Source organism: Myotis daubentonii, chromosome 7 (assembly GCF_963259705.1).
Source record: "Myotis daubentonii chromosome 7, mMyoDau2.1, whole genome shotgun sequence".
Classification (NCBI taxonomy): Eukaryota; Metazoa; Chordata; class Mammalia; order Chiroptera; family Vespertilionidae; genus Myotis; species Myotis daubentonii.
The window spans coordinates 58859125-58880980 of record NC_081846.1 but is presented as its reverse complement, the minus strand read 5'-3'; the positions used below and the strand labels follow the sequence as shown (position 1 = coordinate 58880980).

The following is a 21856-nucleotide window of genomic DNA, read 5'->3' as shown; positions in this document are numbered from 1 at the left end:
GTTTTATATTGCCAAGTCTTAGGAAACCGGAAAGATGTTCTTGTACCAAAATGTGTTGGTTGTTTCTGGAAAAACCCTTGTAGAAAAATGCTATCAAATTCATGGTCATAATTCCTGAAAAAAACATAACATAATGATTGTGGGTAGACCTTTTTCTGGTTTTCACTGAAAACACTCTTAGAATGTAATTTGCAGTGAAATTCATACTCCTGAGAATTTGCCTTTGGTAGGAAACCTATTACCATCAGTTTTCCTGCTTGACCATCAAATGCATATTGATTTGTGTCATTTGAAATTTTATATTTACACCCAAATTAGAAAAAGAAAGCCAGTAATACTCAGATGCCCACATATATAGCCCTGGGCTTGTTGTGATAAACAGAAGATCTTCATTTTTTTTAACCAAACTATTATAATATGCAAAATCACTTTCATGTATTTATTCAAAAAATACTTTCTGTACTCACTGGTTTACTTCTTTCCCTCCTAGTCTTTCTAGAACCCATTTCATTTAGGCAATTTTGCTGCCACTTTGTTGTAGTAACTCCAGTCACACTCACCAATAACCTCTATCTTGCTCAATATACTTGTCAATGTTCCATCCTCCTTTTACTCAACTAAATAGTGGCATTGACACACTTGATTCCTCCTTGAGCTACTGTTTGGAACACCACCTATCTTAGTCTACTCAGGCTGTGATACTAGAATACTACAGACTGGGTGGCTTCAACAACAGGCATTTATTTCTCTCAAGTCTGGAGGCTAGAACTCTGAGATCAGGGTGCTAGCCTGGTTGGGTTCTGGTGAGAACCCTCTTCCTGGCTTTCAAACAGCTGCCTTCTTGCTGTGTCCTCACATGGAGGAGAGAGAGAGGGAGAGGGGACCCTTCTCTCAAGATGCATTTAAACCTAATCACCTCCCCAAAAGCTCCATCTCTGAATACTATCACACTGAGTGTTAGGGCTTCAGCAAGCAAATTTGGTTGATTAGGCCTAAAGCTTGACATCATAACCTGATCTAAATCCATTAGCAAATCTCATCATATTTATCTTAAAATCATGGCTTGAACTCACCTATCTATCTATCTATCTATCTATCTATCATCTATCTATCTATTTATTTTGATCTTTATTGTTGAAAGTATTATGTTATATCCCCCTTTTTTCTCTATTGACCACATCTAGCCTATCCCTGTCAACCCTTTCTTAACACATTTAACTGTTCACCCTGATTCAGCACCTCTTACGTGGATTGTTGTAATAGTTTCTCTCCCCTTAACCAAGGTCCCTGCTTTAACAACTTCAATGATTCTATTAAAACATAAGCCAGATCATTGGCTATGTCAGTCTGAAGTTGAGAGGGAACAGTTGAGTTGGTATTTTAGTCATCAGACTGAACGAGATCCAGGGAGTTCATGTGGTTAAATAATGGCAAGTAGTCCAAAGACAGCCCAAGGCACTCCACAATTTAGAAGTTGGAGAGAAAAGGAAGAATCTGGGAGAAAAAAAAGTAAGTTATAGCTAGTGAGTTTGGAGAAGGTGTGAGAAGCCTCAAGAGAGAGCTGTGACCAGAAGGGAAGGAAGTATTTCAAGAAGAGGGAAGGGACTCTCATAGCCAGTTAGTTAGCCTGGAGGTCAAATCACCCCCGGTATTGCCGACAACAATCAAGGCTTAACTACAACAAGACTGGGCACAAAGACCACTAGGGAGTGCACCAAGAAAGCATAAAAAATGCGGAGACAAAGAAACAGGACAAAACTGTCAATGGAGGATATTCAATTCAGAACCACACTTTTAAGGTCTCTTAAGAACTGTCTAGAAGCCGTCGATAAATGTAGTGAGATCCTCAAGAAATCTAATGAGACCCTCGATGTTATGATAAAGAACCAACTAGAAATTAAGCATACATGGACTGAAATAACGAATACTATACAGACTCCCAACAGCAGACCAGAGGAGCGCAAGAATCAAGGCAAAGATTTGAAATGCGAAGAAGCAAAAAACACCCAACCAGAAAAGCAAAATGAAAAAAGAATCCGAAAATACGAAGATAATGTAAGGAGCCTCTGGGACAGCTTCAAGCGTACCAACATCAGAATTATAGGGGTGCCAGAAGATGAGAGAAAGCAAGATATTGAAAACCTATTTGAAAAAATAATGACAGAAAACTTCCCCCACCTGGTGAAAGAAATAGACTTACAGGTCCAGGAAGCGCAGAGAACCCCAAACAAAAGGAATCCAGAGAGGACCACACCAAGACACATCATAATTAAAATGCCAAGAGCAAAAGACAAAGAATCTTAAAAGCAGCAAGAGAAAGAAACTCAGTTACCTACAAGGGAATACCCATACGACTGTCAGCTGATTTCTCAACAGAAACTTTGCAGGCCAGAAGGGAGTGGCAAGAAATATTCAAAGTGATGAATAACAAGAACCTACAACCAAGATTGCTTTATCCAGCAAAGCTATCATTCAGAACTGAAGGTCAGATAAAGAGCTTCACAGATAAGGAAAAGCTAAAGGAGTTCATCACCACCAAGCCAGTATTATATGAAATGCTGAAAGATATCCTTTAAGAAGAGGAAGAAGAAGAAAAAGGTAAAGATACAAATTATGAACAACAAATACGCATCTATCAACAAGTGAATCTAAGAATCAAGTGAATAAATAATCTGATGAACAGAATGAACTGGTGATTATAATAGAATCAGGGACATAGAAAGGGAATGGACTGATTATTCTTGGGGGGGGAAAGGGGTGTGGGAGATGCGGAAAGAGACTGGACAAAAATCGTGCACCTATGGATGAGGACAGTGGGTGGGGAGTGAGGGCGGAGGGTGGGGTGGGAACTGGGAGGAGGGGAGTTATGGTGGGGGAAAAAGAGGAACAAATGTAATAATCTGAACAATAAAGATTTAATTTAAAAAAAAAAAGAAGAGGGAAGGAATCTGCTGCATCAAGTGCCGTTGATAGGTTTAGTAAGATGAGGACTGACAGTTAACAATTCATTTACTAAAACATCTTTCTTTTCCTCACAGTAAAGCCAAAGTCATGACAGTGGTTTACAAGGCCTTTGTGATCTGGCCACCACCTTTCTGATCCCTGGTCTGTCTTTCAATTATTCACTCCCCATCAACCCACAGGTCAAGTTGCTTTTCTTCATTCGCATCCTGCTGATGCCTCTGCTTGGAATGCTCTTCCCTGGATATCCTCACAGCCCCCTCCCTCACTTCCTACTGGTCTCTACTCCAGAGAACTTCCTTAACTGGGCAGAATAAAAGAGCTCCTTCTCCCATTTGAATGATGTTTTCTACTCCATTTCCTACTTTATTTTTCTTTAGCATCTGTTCCCATTTGACACAGGATGTATTTAGTTGTTTATTTGTTGTCTGCCTTTCCTCCAAGAAATAAGCTCCAAAGGAGAAGACATAATCTGTTTTGTTTCTGTACACTTAGTGCCCAGCATATATAGGGGGCCCTAAATAAATATCTATTGAATCAGTGAATAAACATTATTGAGCATCCATGCCATCTGTGTAAGGAAGGATTGGGTATAGATCCTGCCCTTAAATTTTTCTCATTCTGGTGTAGATTCCCAAAGATGGTTACCTATCAGAGTCACCTGGGAATGTAGGAGAAAGGGCAGAATTCAAGGGTTGTCTTTAGACCATCAGAGTCAGAGTCTTCTGGGGTGAAACCAGGGCCCTCCATTTAAAACTTCTCTTGTAGTTTGAATGCATTGTATGTAGTATGCTGCTGGTGGAATTCACCAGTTGAAAGAGCTCCTTAAATCTGACCACAACTCTATCAGGCATAAACCTTTACCCCCATTTTATAGTTGAGGAAATAGTCTTAGAGGGAGTAAGTCCCGGTCAGAGTTCATACAACAGTAGTAAGTTGTGCAACTGGAATTGAAAGCAGTATTCTGATCCTAGAACATAAGCTTTTCCCACCTGCCCTCTTGCCTCTGCTTTGGTGGGACTGGTTTATAGCTCTTCCTGTTTGGAGTTTTGATTTGATCAACTAAAGCTATATATGGAGGCTACACAGAATGAAACTCACTCCTGTGCTACTGCCAATCATTTTTAGCATATAGAAGGACTGAGGAGAATGTGTTCCTGTAAAAATTATGGTTGGAATGATTTGAATATGCAGGAAGATATTTTGTGCCAGGATTTCAGGCTGTAGGAGGTAGAAAGGAGGAAGAGAATTCTGTAAACTGGTGTGTTCGGCCCTCCCGAGGAAACTAGATTTAACTTCAGTTCAAATTTTATGAGCAGATTTATGTACTCAGGAATATTCTCCCATCCCCCTCAACAAAGGAACAGAAATAAAAGACCTGAAGTTATTACTCAGTATCCGAGACATTGGAGTGTTAATGAGGTCTGTGGACAGTCTGGAGAGAACAAAGGAGAAGGGGAAAAAAAGATTTAAAGGTTAGAAAGCTGGACTTCTGAGAAAAGGTTAAAAGCATTGGGATTATTTAACCTGCAAAAGTGAAAGAGGAGCAAGGTGATAAATAACCCTCTGTAGATGAATTGTGCTTGTTTTTTACCAGTCAATACTTAATGAGTGACTTGTATGCTGAGCATTATACCAAATATTTTAGGAGAATAATAAAGAGCTCATAGTTTCAAGGACCTTGAAACCCAATTGAGTAGCTATAGCACATGTATACCTCAGAAATGTGTGTATGTTTTCCAAAATGTAGAGAAATATTTAGAGAACTGTCATTTAAGATCAAATTCAACCAACTTGGAAGAACCAATTAGGGAGAAAGGCAGTATCTAAGGGCAGTGGGGTTCGAGACTGGAGTTGCTGGGCATATTTAAGAAATAGAACGCTGTCAAATCGTGTCCCACAGGGTACAAATAATATAAGTCAAAAGATGACTACATGGCCAAAAGAGTGGAAAATTATGAGTTAAACAAATGAAATCATTTTCTTCAATGTAGGTGATTTGGTGCCTTTAAAATGCTTATGTGCACTGTCAGTCTCCAAAAAGGAACTTATTCAGAGACAGACTCGACTCTCACATTTTGGAAGGGCTGGGCGAAAAGGAGACGAGGAAGTATTTTGGGAAATGCCCCCATAGGACTTGGTAAGGAGGTTTTATAACTTTCAGACAAAGCATGCATTTCACTGAGAGACTTTAAAGAGAAGACCACTTAAGTAGATTGAGGGAGTCTCACAAAAAGAAATTCTTTCAAAATTGATTTCAATGGGGAAGAAGCCAGTGAAGAAATGAAGTGACTGAAAAAAAGCAAGCTGCTAAGCAGCAAATTTAAAACAGATGGAAGACAAGTCCTCAACAATGAAAGGGTATCTAGGAATGATATGGATGCATATAAATAGTGTCAGGGATTGGCTGACTGCTGGGAAAAAGAATGCTAAGGACAAAACACACACACACACACACACAAGAAACAACTTTTACAAATGGAAAGGAATGCCAGTGAGGCCTAACCTGGATTACTGTTTGATGAGACTGGCACCATAGCCTTCAATGCTGGAGAAAAGGGAGAACTTTTCAACTTATAGTTTAATACCAAATTGTTTTTCTTTTTTTCTTTTTGGTCAAGAAGAATGATTTTCAGTGTGCAAAGAGAAAAATAAATATTGGCAAGAGGAAATAGATATTTAAATAGAAGGTTGCTCTAAATGAGTTTGTATGCCAACCCAGAAAGATTATACCTCAGGCTACTCAGAGAATTTGCAGATGGAATTTATTTAACCACTGTTGAGATTTAAAATATTGTAGCAAACAGAACCAGAACCAGAAGACAAAAGATGGGCAAATGGAACACCAAATTCCAAAAAAGGAGAAGAGAGAAAAACATAGTTTGTAGCTTATAAACTGGTGATCTTAGCATTGCTCTTGGAAAGTTTTCTAGATTATGGCATTTTAAGTTTATTTTATTGATTTAGCAAGACGTGTAGTGATCATTGGAAGCTAGTAAGGAATTATTTAGGAAAAAATCATTTCAGATATCTCATTTTCTTTTCATAAAGATTAGCAAGATTGTTAGATCAAGGAAATGTTATAGAAATGGTGTATTTAAGTTCCTTAAAGCATTCTTCAAAGCCCCATGTGATATCTTTTTTTAAATTGGTGGATTTGTAATCAAATGATCACTGTTTGTCTCAGAAGAGGTCTCTGAGGATTTTGTCCTTTGTTTGACCTAATCTACCTTGCTTCAAGTGCTGAGATTACAATGGTGATGGCATGCATCTTTGGCACACCAATAATAGGAATTGGAGGGAGAGTGAATGTTTAATGACAAATGGAAGCAAGAGGTGAAATTTCATTAGGTATAATTAGCGATACATGGTAAACCTTGCAATACGTAGAAACACGATTCCATTCGTTCATGATAGATTTGATAAGGCTTACCAGCAACACATGCAAAAATGAAATATGGTTTCTGTTATCTATGAATGCCTAGCAGTTAACAGTAAATCATGGCTGCCCCCAAATGCAGTTGTAATCTGAAGTCGCATTAATAGGAATCATATCTCTAGATTGATGAAGCTAGTAGTTACTCCTTCCTAGGTACTAGTTAATCCCAAACAAATTGGAGGAATTACAAAGAGATGGGTTTAATCTCAACATAAAAATTTTAAGCAATTGGAGCCATCCCTATATGGGCTACTTTCAGTGGTATTGAGTTATCACCCTATTGTGAGAATTTTTTAGATGAAGAACTCCTGCTTCCATTTTTGGAATATTGTAAAGAAAATGTGAGGTTAGGGAGATGCATTGGGTGAATTCTAGGGAAAAATCACTTCCAACTTTGAAATTCCATGGTTCCTTGCTTGATGGTGTATGAATAACTCACATGGGCGATGAAGGGAGATGTATCAAAGAAGAGCTTGTTCTTGGAGGGAAGCATCAGAGAAGCTACTTCCAGGGAAATGAATCTTGAATGAGTTTTATAGAATGTGACCTGGTAAAATCAGTGCAATGGAAATATGTTTTTTTGTTTGTTTGTTTGTTTGTTTGTTTTTTAAATAACTGGTGGGTTTTCTTGTATGAAGAGAGTAATCTGCCAGTGAAGAATGTCTTTTGTAACTTCACAGACAAGTCCTATATATATCTTATATGTCGTGTGTGTGTGCGATATCAGATAGATGATATATAGCATATTTTGATAATATATAGTATATGTATAGTTTATGTGTATATATATATATTAGCTGAGAATATTTTAGCATTTCTAATTTTATATATACTATAGTTATTTTGCTTTTTCTATAATATATAGTATGTATTTATTTTACTTATTTATATTATATATGTACATATATATAATTTCCTAAGAGAAAAAAAAATATATTTCTCTTAAGAGAAAATAATGTAGGAAGGGAATAATCTCAGAAAAGTAGTTTGTCTTCCCCTCTCCAAGAAAAAGGAGCAGAGGCACTTGTCATATACATAAGATCCTTTGATGGGAAGTCTGGGGAACTTAAGACTTGCATTAGTAAGCTTTCTCTAGATTGTGTGCTCTATAACAAACAACTAAACAACTTCAAAATCTTATTAGCTTACAATGGCAAGCATTTACTTTTCACTCATGTTACATGAAGGCTGCATGTTAGCTGCTGTGGCTCTTTTCTATATTCTAGATTATCTTCAGGTTTCTCTGATTTATACCCTTGTCATGGCAAGAGAAACCAGAGAGGCAAAGTTGTTCTGATGCTTTTAAGTTTTACTCAAAAGTAGCCTATGTCATACCTATTCATGTTCTGTTGGCCAAAGTTAATCATCTGTCCAAGCTCACATCAATGGGTTGAGAAGTATACTCATGGCAAGAGGAGGGAGGTTGGTGTGTATAGATAATATAAATAGGTAAAAGGAAGGAAAGAGATATTTGTGAACAGTATACAGCACAATAGAGTCATTTTGAAAGTTCTTTGATGAGAGACAGACTTGATGAACACTAATAATGACTGCCTGGCCGGTATGGCTCAGCGGTTGAGCATGAACCTATGAACCAAGAGATCATGGTTCAGTTCCCAGTCAGGGCACAGGCCTGTGGTGCAGGCTCGATCCCCAGTAGGAGGCATGCAGGAAGCAGCTGATCAATGATTCTCTCTTAACATTGATGTTTCTATCTCTCCCTTTTCCTTCCTCTCTGAAATCAATTCTGTGTGTGTGTGTGTGTGTGTGTGTGTGCGCACGCGTGATTTTTTTTTTTTTTTTAAAGAATGACAATGTTCTCAGCAATAGTATCAATTGAGTCTGGAACATTTGAGAAAACAGGTAGAACTAGTCAGGATAGCTTGTTTCTTCTCATTACTCAGTAACTTCCACCCAACTATCAGAATCCTAGTGACAGAATTTCAGAATAGCTAATCTCATGTTGTTTGTCTGGGTATACTGCATACTACATTCTAAGTAGTTGTTCAAGTCCTATATATCTTCTTCACTTCTAATTGCCTTTTTTTTTTTTAACCAAAACCACAGATTTTGGTCCTGTAGATTTTGCTAGTGGAAGAGTATTCTGCATTAAAAGCAAACAAAATAATAAAATATGCAACAACATGAATGAATCTTGGAATCATTATGCTGTGGAAGCAAATGCAAAAGACTGCCTGCTATATGAGCCCTTTTATATGAAATTCTAGAAAAGGAAAAACTTGTGACAAACAACAACAACAAACACACAGATCAGTGGTTGCCTGGGGAAGAGATGAACTGCAAATGGGCGGAAGGAAGCTTTTTAGGGTGATAGAAGTGTTCTATGTCCTGATCATGGTAGACTATACATCAAACTATGTACCTAAAATAGGTGGATTTTGTTGAATATAAATTATACTTTAATAAGTCTGGAAGAAATAAAAATGTGCTGGTCAGATAAGTGAGGATAAGCTGGCTTCTTTTTAGAACATCAAAAGAAAAAAAATCAATACATTTTACTATAAATCTTTGAAATTTGTGTGTGTCTGTGTTTTAGGAAGAACTTGAAACTGCTAAGAAGTTTCTGTATTTCGAAATGGGTTATAAATCTCGATCAGAACAGTTAACAGATCACTCTGAAATTACCCTGCTGCCTTCAGACGTTGACAGGTACTTCTAATAAGTTTCTCTCTCTCTCTCTCTCTCTCTCTCTCTCTCTCTCTCTCTCTCTCCCTACATAAGTATATTATTCCATTATTCAACATTGTATTCCAGGTACAAGAAGAGATTTCATAAGTTTGATACAGACCAAAAGGGCTTTATTACCACTGTTGATGTTCAGCGTGTATTAGAGGTAATTTTTTTTGACTCAATATGTTGGATAGCAAAAGAATGTAGATTATATTAGATATTTTTTCCTTAAGTAGGTATTTCTATGGGTAATATTTCTCTTTTAATTTTTGAAAAGTTGATAACATTATTAAAAGGTTTTGCATAATTTTTAGTTAATCTTTATTTTGTGGTTTAATATAGAGTATCAATATCCAAATGGATGAAAACACACTACATGAAATTCTGAATGAAGTAGATTTGAACAAAAATGGACAAGTTGAACTCGATGAATTTTTGCAGGTGAGTTGTACTGAAAGGAAACACATATATTTGATTTTTATCTTTTGGTTGCCAATGGTTGCTCCAGGATAGAGTTTGATGTCCACACAATTGTCACTTCATTCTGAAAAAGAAGAGAGCTTGAAGCCAGCAAAAGTTGATATGTCTGCCTTCAAGGATAAGGCTCTCTGTGGTACACATTTTTCCTTTTTATAAGACACATTCTGTTATATTGGGCAATTTAGATAAAATTTAAGTTAATTATGGCCTAAAGAGGGTGAGTAAGAAGTATGCTTTTTAAAGAAGTGTGCCATGGAATACCACTGCCAGACCATTCTTTACCTGCTTCAAGGAGCTATAACACAACGTTTCTAATGTGGAAAGTCATTTTTTAAAGAAAAGTTTTAAAAATCATTGTCGCATTCATTTGAGAATCATATTCACTTGAGATCCTGAAATGTAATTATTATATTCTTACATTATAAAGAACATGAAAAACAAAAGAAAAGGGAACATGCATTCTGGGGTCAAGACCATATAATTCAAGCATTTCTATTTTTACTCACGGCTCAATTCTTTAATCATAACCATGAAGGAAATACATTTTGCTACTTTAACTTCCAGTTGGATGCTGCACATCATTCCTTAAAATAGAGAAATTCAACAAACCCATACATTACTGTGGCTGTCCATAGGACTCTGATAATATGAAGTATGTATTGGTTTCCAAGCAGCCAGGCTTTTTTCTGTAGTGCTTCTTGGGCAGGTATTTCAAATGAATGCCAGGTCTTGCTTGCACCATGGCAATGATGAATGCTGAACATGAAATAAATTAATGCTGGGGATTTTGGTCAATGTCAGCCTTTTCTTCACTGTGTCAAGTTAAACAAACAAGATCAAGGCAAAGGAAATGGTAATTGTCTCTCTGGAGATGAGCTGCAGATAAGAGCATTGTTGAATCTAAATGCAGAAAATTTTCACAGATTGTGTCCAGCATTACAAAAAAGGATGTTTAGTTCTTTAGCTTACCGGCTAACTAAGTTCACCTTTTGAATTGAGGTTAAAATCTGTGCTTGGCAATTAGAAATCATTTAATACATTTTTGTCGTTTGTTTTTAGAATATTTTATGGTTTGTCTCAGTATTTTAGAAAACTTTAAAGAAGTAGTTTATGTTTCATTTTATGTGCTGTAAGTAAGCAATAGTACTTAAGGTTGGCAGCAGTTCTCAACCTGTGGGTCGCGACCCCTTTGGGGGTCGAACGACCCTTTCACAGGGGTCGCCTAAGACCATCGGAAAACACATATATAATTACATATTGTTTTTGTGATTAATCACTATGCTTTAATTATGCTCAATTTGTAACAATGAAATTGGGGGTCTCCACAACATGAGGAACTGTATTAAAGGGTCTTGGCACTAGGAAGGTTGAGAACCACTAACCTAGGGTTTTAGAAGCAATAAGAATCTAATTTTATGGATATGCTCTCTGATTTGAGTGTTCAGTAATTTTTTGAATGCAATAGAGTTAAACACATACAAAGTAATTTAAACCATCTGTGGGTTTTCTTGTACAGTTTTTAATAATTGAGTATTCCTTATTTTTTTTTGTCTAATTCTTAATGAAAGAGACTATTCATGCCTCTACTAAGTACAAATACAGAGTCTAATTTTCAACTTAAAATAAAGGGTTAGATTCCTTTAAATTGCTGATCATATTTCTCATAAAATATATTCACACCCAAATGTGTTTTTTTTCCCTCCTTGTAATATGGTTTCAAGATACATATAATGTTTAAAGAAACTTTGAATTTTTAAAGGCTGGTACATCATATAATGTTTATGGATAAATGAAAAGCTCCAGTTCTATCAGATGTTAGCTCTGATAAACTTTGAAGGCCTTCATGCACTCAGAGACAAAACAATAGACAATAAATTTTTCTGTATTTAGATGTCAGCATTCTTTATGTTACGTCATTTGTCATATGTAAAGTATGTTGTCAGGGTTGTTTTTTTTATACAATTTTTTTCCCCCCTCGGGATTGAGTCCATGTTTACCTCATTAAACACCCTTGTCAGTATAGATTTGGTTTCTCAATAATCCCCACTGGAAGGATCCCTGCAGGCATCACGTGGTTGCGTGACTTTATTTTTAGGTTTGGGCTCTGATGCCACTTGTGCATGTAGGAGTCAGTCTCTAATAGGCAGTAGTTTGTGAAGCAGCTTTTAATAAGGTCAGACAATCCTGACCCCGCCTTGGCACACGCCTCTGACTCTTCTTCAGAGCCATTTAAAGAAATGTGTCTCTGTAAGCTGAAAGCTATCACCCTACAGAGTATTCCAGCGAATGGCTAGCTCAGTGCTCTTTTAAATAAACAAACAAACAAATAAATAAAAGATTGAGGAAGTGATACTAAGAAAAGCAAAGAGTTAAAATCACATAAACTTGAAAAGGGGGGAAAAAATATCCCCACGCTCATATTGGCAAAGTGCCTTCAAGATTAAAGGCCTTTGCCCACTGACTGCATGTAATTTCAAGAATAATTCTGATTTTATCCATTGGATAAAAATGAATTAGCTAAAATCTGGGCTGCTGAGTGCTTTTAATTCTTAAGGTAGATCTCTGGGTCCATTTTCAAGTACTCAAATGTAAATTACTTTATCCAGTCTTTAAGAATTTGGATTTAGGGGAATTGGAGTTGTCAAGTACAGTAACATTAAAAAAGAGTAGTTAAATATAGATCATGGTTTGTCTTTGTTCAATCCCTGAGATTCGTTTCTAAGATTTTAAAATGGAACTCATGATCCAATATTTGAGTTGCTCAAAAAAAAAAAAAAATGCGCCCTGAGCACATTAAAGGACAAAAAAGTGACGTATTGTATTTGCATTTGAAGGCAGGCCAATTTTGCTAGATGGGTGTAGTTTTTACAGAACTGAAAAAATATCTGCCCGTGCCCCCATTTCTGAAATAGTCAAATTGTCCTCTTCCGATTTGAACTAGAGGACCTGCCATGGCTTTTGATGGAGCACTTAATGACCTCTGCCTACAGCAAAGGTGACCATTCAAACGCCGCGGTGAGGGAGGGAGTGAGCCAGCCTGCCTTCTGAATCTGTTGCCTGTTTTCTCTTTAAGCTGATGAGTGCTATTCAGAAAGGAAGGGTGTCTGGAAGCCGGCTGGCGATCCTACTGAAAACGGCGGAAGAGAACCTGGAAGGAAGGGTTCCCATTCCGGTGGACAGAAGTTGTGGAGGATTGTGAGTGTGAGCAGTGACTCCTCGGCCAACGCACATAGGAACAACAAATCATCATGTAACAACAGTTACGAAATACAACACTCCAAAATAGTGGATATGGATAGCTGCTTTTTTTATTTAAACACTGGGAAACATTCCAAAACTTTAGGATGTTGATGTATACCCCCTCTTTGTATTTGCCATTCACTCTCGCTTCTAAAAAGTGTATTTTATCCCTTTTCCTCATTTTCGATGCACCCTGCCTTAATGTTTTGTATCCATTTTGTGACCGATTAGACTGGACATGCTCTCTTTTTGTGTATTTGTTCATTTATTCTAATTCAATTCTAGAGGCAGAATGCTTTGGCTGAAATCGAAAAAAGGAGCTGGACGAGTTTTGTAACATACCCAAAGCTCTGGACGTTAAGCTTGTAGATAGTATTTGTTCTTAAAAGAAATGGAGCTGAGTGTGGCCTATTCAGAGAAGACCTCTCAGCCACTCCTTCCTCCACCTTGTCTGCCTTCCCTCTCCAAACCGTCGCACAGTTTTCTATGTAGAGCATGACTGGCAAAGCTGGAGAGGGAAGGAAACATTGAGATCTGGTTACAGGAGCAAGTCTGAAAGAGAAACTCCGAAAGCTTCCAGAATCACAGGTATAAGATAAGGATAGCACTGACATTTCTGGGAGTTACAGTGATAGTTTCATCTCAGCAATTCGTTGTGGTTTTTTTCTCCTCCCTCAGTCACTGCTGGTTTTTCTTTGACTATTATAGTTGCCAGGAAGATTCTTGCTGTTTTAACTTTAAAACCGGCATTTCAGTGGTAAGTTAGATGTAATGGGATGAGACTGAATTTCTCAAATCTTTACAGGAGTAATTAATACATTTAAGGGTTAAAAACCTGTGTTTATTAAGGATCCACATATGATAGCACAATTTTTAATTCCCAAATCCTAAATGTTAGAGCATGTGATATTGTCAGAGCTGACCTGTTTTGCTTGGTTTACTGCATCCTTTTGGGGGAGTATTTGTAAACAGACTGCAATGAGGATAGAAATAACCCTTCAGTAGCTTTATAATCATCTGTAAGAAGGCACAGCACTCAAGGTCCTTTAGGTTACCTAAAGCCTCTCTCATTCTGTACTCAGTGGAAAAGTTCTTAATCAACCAAAAAGAAACAGAAAAATATAAAACCACACAAACATACACTCACACACATTCCCCCAGCACACATACACACACAGAGAGACACAAAACAAACAAAAATCCAATCTGTATTTCATTTCACAAATAATGAATTGAATTTAAAGGTCTATTTTGCTATGCTTTTGCAATATTTTGTTGGCATTTTAGCCAGTCACCTGAATATTTATTTTTTGTGCTTCTTCTTGTGAAGTTAACTACCTATTTTTTGTGTCTCCAGATCAGGTTGTGTATGTGAAATCTAACCCTTTATTTAATGTCAGGTTTTCACTGCACACTCTTAAAGTCTTCGTTTTTTAAACTGGTACATGAAACATTTTTGTGCTGTTATTTCTGTTTATGTCAATATTGTAGCCTATCTTTATGCCTCATTCGAGTGGGGCATGAGCCTGGATGTTATAGTATAAACACTGGAAATTCACTCACGTAAGCACCCATCCTTACTTCTGAAACAGTTAAGGTAGCATCGTCACTCCTTTTGCTTTTAAAGGATGTTTTAGACTTGCCACTTCGAAAGGAAAACCTAAAACAGAGCAAGGGATGCTCCGAGGTACCACTGTGAAGTTTTTCTTTCAAGGTGTGATTTTTTTTTATACTGGCTATTTTATTTTTTTAAATAATGGAAGCTTGTGGCTTTGTAATTTAGTATTTTTCTATCAAGACGATACATTTCACTGTTTGGAATCCAGTGACACTTAACAGACAGAAGAGCTGTCCTTTCAACCATTACAGATGATGTACCACAATACTGTACACTTGTGTTCTCTGTCTTTCTCTTTTTCTAGTTAGAGATGATAAGGATGACTTGTATCCTCCCTGAATCCATTACAGTAGGGACCCAGCTTAAGACCTGACTAGCCTGGGCAAAGCTGTGTTTGTAACACAGGCCTTGTTAGTGCACACTTTGCTATGAGTGAAGTTCCTTTAAGGACAAAGAAAAGCACACTTTTCTTCTTTTGAGCATATTTGCTTTTGCTTAAAATCTGCTAATTCTAAAACATACGCTCCTTCATCGATCCCAGAGACTCATCTTGGAAACGAGCTGGCTCCAAGTCTTTACTGTGAATAAAGCACCCCCACATTTGGGTGTAAGCTCTTAATTAAACCTGCACAACTTCTTCACCTGATTTCAGAAACGAAGCAAGAAATAGGGGAATAAGCCCCTGCAAAACCTACTCCGAGTGCAAAAGAATGTTTTGCCCTTTTCCTATAAATGTGATGTAGATGATGCTGTGGGGGTGGGGGTGGGGGTGGGGATGGGGTGTGCAGGGATTGTCTTTTATCAATCAAGTGATTTCTTTCAAGAGCCTTTAAGGGGGTTCAGGTGAAGGAAACCCCATCTGTGGTGGAGACCTGGATGTTCCTTTAAACAGCTCGACCACAGTCATACGGGAGTGATCGTGCTGGATTATTTGTTAAGCCAGGGTTGCCTGCCTCATATCCATCATGCTGTTTGCAAAATTCGTGCTTTTAATCAATTTATACTGAGTGTAACTTTAGGGTTTCTACAATTAAATGCATGCTCCCTATTCTGCTTTATTTTCTAGCCTGTTTTGTCTTTTTCAAATTATGTAGATTTCTCTTTTGTACAATGAAAATTTCACTCTGACTTTTACTAAACATACTGTCAGAATGATCATTGATCTTATTCCCTTTTTTATGTATTTGTATTTTGGCCTATGAATGTAATAATACTGATGTCGGTGACGCTATAACTTGCACTGTTTTGCATTATGTCAGCCCTTTTTTAGGGAGTAAAAAAGCCCTACTGTGTTTTTAAAGAAGATCAAGTATAAGCCCAGTAGTGAAGTAGAGAAACACACTGCATGTTTTCATGGCTCTTTTATGTATTGTGGTGGGTTATTGTTCTAGATTGGACTGTTAAATACTATGTTTGAGGCTGGGTTGTCATTTTTATAACTGTCTTGGTGTTTTATCGCCATTATTTATTACTTTTGATATACGGAATGAGCTGCATGCATTTATAGAGCAATAAGAGGATGTATTTAATGTGCCTTGTTTTTAACGGAATAAGAACTGAAAGCATGAATCAATAAAACTGATTAAAATGGTCCATTTGCTGGCATTTTGATGTTACTTGCAGTCAGAGAAATAACTTTGATTACTGTTGAAGTTTTTTAAAAAAAGTTTGAAAATATGTTTCAAACTATGTTTTTAATGGCACTTACACATTAATTCTTTTAGCTTGAAATTTCATAATTTGATCTCAAAAGTAAATCTCTGCATAGACAGATGTAATTTTTTGAGACTGCCAGGATTATTTGTATTAATTTGTTGCTGCAGCCTTTAGGGCATGACTTCTGGATTTGTGCAATCCTATTCTAAAATTACATTCATCCTATTACAACTAACTCAGCTGAATTCTTTTTTTTCCTTCCTTTTTTTTTTTTTTTTTTGTCTCCAAGAGCCTTTCAGCCTGAGGGTTCCCAGGCACACTGATGAATTTTATCATAACTAAAATCAATAGAAATGAATGGGAAAGATTACATAATCCATTTTGATCATCTCACATGTCAAGTTAGTACAGGGTTGCCAAGTGTTGATAAATGCTCTGACAGAAAAAATGCTATATATTTTCATTGTCAGTAAATCAGTAAAGCTGTTATCAGTTTTAACACAAGTTTTACAATGCCCATGTTATTTTATAGGTTTTAATTTACACACGTGTGTGGAGCATACCATACACTCCATTTGTGGTTTAGATGCACTGCCTCCTGGTTTTTGGTGCTCAAAGCATGTGTGAGCTTCTGAAGTTTCTTTGGCATTGCCTAGAATACCCAAAGCCATGCCCCCCTTTCCCGCCCGCCTCCCCCCCCCCCCCCCAGACTGGTAACAATGAACTGTTTGTTCAGTGCCTGGAAAAAAATATATAGCAGCTCGAAAACATTGTTCATTGATCTAGCTTATCAAATTTTATAGCACTTTAAAATTTGTCAACTTAAAATTTGTCAAAGTGGATTGCTTCAGTTTTTGGAATGTATATACAATTTCTGATAATCAAAGGAAAATGGATACTAACATCGATATTTACAAATCTTTGTCAACACCACATTATCATTAGTGTTAGATTCCACCTGATGACATGTGACTTATGAAGGAGGCACAACAGAAGTTTTAAATTGATACGGCATCCTTCCAATGAGAGGATTTCTGTATAGGAGATGGAGTTGATGAGCCTTTTGTGCCTGCACTTTGTATTTTAGGCCTTTAATTAGCTACCAAACTTGTGAAATACATGCACATAACATGATATATGTGAGCCATGCTGACACCAGGATAGTCCTTTAGATCCTGCACAAAGAAGGTTGTGGGCCCTTTGCCAAAAGCAGTAATTATCTTTGCATTTTGTTAAATATTTGACCCAGAATAATAAAATTTACATGATCTAAGCAAAACTGCTTTAGCAACATGACCAAGGCCATCTTTGTTTGTCACATTTGGCATTAAATTGCATTGCTTAGCACACCCTACCACCAGTCCCCTGTTAGTTATCTGCATTCACATTGGAGTTGCTGGAAACTGTAAGCTGAGGTATGTGTCTTATAGTCGTAGATGGCATATCACATTTCAGTGGAAGAGACGGGAGGATCGAGTCTCAGAGTACCCACCTGGGATGCTAGGGCATGGCACACGGTACAACTGGTTCCACCAGCTTCTGAGCCATTCAAGCCCACTCTTTTGTGTCTTAAGCAGAGTATCTGCTCTCATTTTCCAGGTATAGTGACTCCCATAGAGTTCAAGTTCACTTCTTCAGTGGCGGCTGCTAGCTTTGCTTCAGTGTGGTGTCTCAAGGAGTTAGGAGGTGTCAACATTTTTTTTTTCTTTTCTTTTTGGTCCTGATACTTAACAACAACAAAAAAATAGTTTGGGTTAGGGAGAATCTTGAATTGGAGGCTGTGTTTTCATAGTCACAGGATTTTTTAAAATTTTATTTGTTTTAAACTTATACTGTAAAACTGGTTCTAACTTTTTTGTGATTTAAAAAAATCCAATGTAGGTATATCTGATTTTGCTTTAAAAGCTACCTTCCTGTGTCGGCCTAAGCAATCTAAATGTAATGAGATCGGATCAACATATCACTTTTCTTTAACCTGACCTTTAATGCCCTCTGCTAAGTGAGCAGTTCCCTCTCACAACCTCCTTCTTTCAAAGGTCTTAGAGTAAATAGTTGCTTCTTCTCCTTTCTAATTTGTTGCTTGTTAGATTTTCTCTACTTAAAATCAATTGTTTTGTTTTTCATCTCCCTCATTAATTGGTTTGCAATTCATTCTTATGCATACAGAGTCTTTCCTATCTAAGTTAAGAAGCTGTAAATCTTAGATCCATTGAAATGACAGAAATATTTCATTTTATCCCATGAATCACTTGCCATCCTTATTGTAGAAAAAATGGCAAAATTATGGTGTACCATGTTTTCATAAATTACCCTGTCCCACCCCCCACCCCAGTTCATTGCATTATTTGTTTGGAAAGACTTCAAGAGTCAGAATCCAGACACTTGTGGTAAACAATTCTGATTTTACAGCAGGCTAATCAAAATTTCATAACATCACAAATGAATTCCTCTGGAACCATGAGGAATTTAATTCATGTACAAATAGATCATCTATTTTATAACTCAAAAATAGCTTGATATTAAAGTATATTCTGTGATTTGCTAGTATAACAAAAGGGGAAGAGTGTCGAGTTCCTTAAATAATATATATAATTTTCAATGGGTTTCATATGTCAAATTAGTCATTTATATCTCAAAGGTGTATGCTTTGCACTATGTGTTTGAACAGTATTAAAAAATCATGGCTTCTTCCAAAAAGGACAAATCATAGGTTCACATTTCACATCTGACCTAGAATGAATATCTAATATGGAGATTCCCTCTCCCTTAGGAATATCCTCATAAGTAAAAATTGAAAATATGCCTATGGATGGATAAATATTTTTAAAAGCAATCAATTAGGTCAGTTACTATAATGTTATAATACTGCTAAGTGGACAAATTTGTCTGTTGCCCTTAATCTCTATTTTATTATCAGATCTTTTAAGAAACCCGGTTCGTTATTTATACAGTTGGAAAAAAGTCAAGTTTATCCCGATAAATACTTTCGTCATAGTGAGCTGCTAAACTGTTTTCAAAAATGGGCCATTTTTTTAAATGGAGCTTATCCAGCTTGATCCATGCTTTAAGCAGCACTGAACCATTAAATAAAAACCTGGGACAAAATGCTTTTGAAAAGGGTTAATTAGCTTTAATATTGATTTATTCCATATAGATGCTAATAGACTAGAACAGTTCTGTTTTGGATCATTAAAAACTGGCTTTAGTTCTAGAACAATTTGTTTCTAATAAATAAAAATTAGACCAATTAGAGTAATTTTAGCAGAACCCACAATACATGACGAGGAACTTTTTAAGAAAACAGAAACCTGATCACTATCTCACAATTCATTGCGATTCCATCAGAAGCGCCGTCTGCAGAACACAAGGTCATTAAGTTCAAACAGAACTATTTCTACTTCAGCCCTAAAACAGGTGATGTGTAGAGGAAGTTAACGTAGGGATGGAGACCTCCCGAAAGCTGAAGTGGCAAGAAGCTGCTCCTGTGTCCTTTTGCTCTAACAGTAGGATTCACTCCCATCTTCTCCATTACTTAGCTTTCTCCATCCATCGACTTTACCCTTGGAAAATATTACTGCCTCAAAAAAGTTTACCTCGGCCAAGGTGCTTGTCTCTCTGCAGGGGTTACCTCCCTGGCTGTGCTTAGTTTTTGTTCTAATGCTGCCCTCTAATGGATACCAAATTATTTCATTAGACCAGGAACAAAAGTAAATTTTCAGCTTCTTAGAGCTCCTCCTGCCCCAGCCCATCACTCTTTGAAACTGTGACCTGATCCTTTTTCCCTCTGTACACGTGTTGGCCTAGGAGACATGTTAATTGTGTGGGATCGCCTGACCAAACTCGCATTCCCCACCTGGGCAGTACAGGGGCAAGGAGGCTAGTCTGTGCTCTATCGAACTTTCCTCTTTTCTCAGCCAGCAACTGGAAAGAACTGATGTTCTGGAGGACTTAAAAATGAGGAATAAAAACAGTGTAAGTGCTGTATGAAGATGATATGCTGTATGTTTTATCAGCCACTGGCACCTAGTTCAAAAGACAAGAAAATTAGCAGCAGTGGTTTGGGAATAGGCCTGTGCACGGGGTGGATATGAAAGCCGTACATGAAGAATATCAGCACTTTTCACATGCTGCGTTCTGACACCCATTGCTAGAGCTGAAAACTATCTCTATTGTCCAGTTTGATTGCTTGAATCAAACTGATTTACAGCAAATCCATCTGAGCTTTGATAAATCTATTACAGTTTCATTTCACTGATTTCATTAACGTGAATAAAACCAGCCATGCTTTCTGCATAACTGCCTTTTAATGGCTTGGCCCTGTCACCTGCCTGAATATTAATCCCCCTGACTTATTGCTCCACAGAGGGAATGAGTAATGGGTATTTGAATGTGATCAGCACAGTACAATGCAATTAAGGAAGCAGTACTGTTCTGTGCCTTTAATCCTGAACTAATTTGAATTGCAGTTTGATAGCACAGTGAATCCTGCATAATTATGTAGGGTGCATATTAAACTCTGTGACAAACCGGAGAAGCTTTTAACCATCACAGCTATGGTAGACGGGGAAGGCCGGAGGCAGAGGGCCCACCATTGGACTGAGAGCTCAATTAATAGAACCTTCAGCTCGGCAAGCTTGGAGAGCAACAGATCTTGGAACAAAAATATAAAGTTGTCTTGCTTCTAATAGATTTCATTTGATAGGCATTTGGGCTTTCAGGGCTTCCTTTGAGTTTGAAAGGTAGCCAGGAGTAAACTGTTTCTTAGGAGAACTTTGTATTCTCTCAGTGCTTTCAGCAGCTAGAACAGTAGCAGTTACAACTGGTAGCTCAGGCCATCCAAGTACTTGGCTCTCTCCAGTTCAGCAAAGGTGCAGTTAGTCAAACCAGGACCCAAACACAGCCTTGGTCAGCAAAAAAGGGCAAAAAACCCACACATATGCACACATACAAATAAAACTGTTTAGAATGTCCCCACTTAAAACATCCTCTCTCCCCAGAAGAAATCATTTTAGCAGAGTTCAGACTTCGCTGAAATATATTCTACGATGGTAGAGTATTTACTGTTGCCACATAGAAGCTTTTATTACTCTATGTTAGTGCTAGGGATTAAAAAAAAAAACACCTAAAACAACATAAAATAAATATTCTGAATATGTTAGACCTTTTGTGAATATATTGGCAATTGATTTGCATGGTCACTTAGGAGTTTCTTTGTGTGTTTCCCCCCCAATCCCAAATATATAAACTGGCTGTTAGAAGGAAGGGTCGGAAATAGACAATCTTACCCCTATGCTGTGGTTTTCCTTGCTACTGTTAGTTTCACAGAAATAAGAAAATGAGATGTATTAATTTGTGTCTTGGGCTGGTCCTGCAGTGGGAAATAGCCATAAAAGGTCAGGAATGACTCCTTTGCTGCTGTTAGGGCATTTAAGGTAAACAATCAATATCATACTTTTAATGCACATTATTATCGGAATAAAAATGACATCCTAATTCAATGGAACTATTTGTATGTAGCACTCCAAAGTTACTTTGCTATAGTAGCTCTGATACTTAAATGCTTTGCTGATGGAATAGACAGATAAGGGGATGGCTTTTACCTAAGCAGTAGGAGATAGGATAGTTACATTCAGAGGAAACACACGTAGGCAAAATCCGGTAACTGTTTTTACTACAATCCATTCAATACTTGTTTAAGCTTAGGAATTTATTTTTATGCCACCTCCTTACTTATTAAGGATAGAGGTGCTGGTGATACTGAAGCTTGAAGA

General features: G+C 37.3%; 1 protein-coding gene across 4 annotated transcripts in view; it reads left to right on the top strand.

Annotated features, from left to right (window-relative positions):
* The window catches only part of GPD2 (glycerol-3-phosphate dehydrogenase 2), a 141025-nt gene extending 125003 nt beyond the window's left edge, over positions 1-16022 (top strand). For 3 of the 4 annotated variants that reach the window (XM_059704404.1, XM_059704403.1, XM_059704405.1), the window contains exons 14-17: positions 8958-9070; positions 9176-9254; positions 9434-9532; positions 12645-16022. In XM_059704404.1, coding sequence (XP_059560387.1) covers positions 8958-9070; positions 9176-9254; positions 9434-9532; positions 12645-12770 — 417 coding nt within the window. In that variant the 3' untranslated portion in view covers positions 12771-16022. The other variant, XM_059704406.1, reaches the window with a different exon arrangement.
* The last annotated feature ends 5834 nt before the right edge of the window (positions 16023-21856 follow it).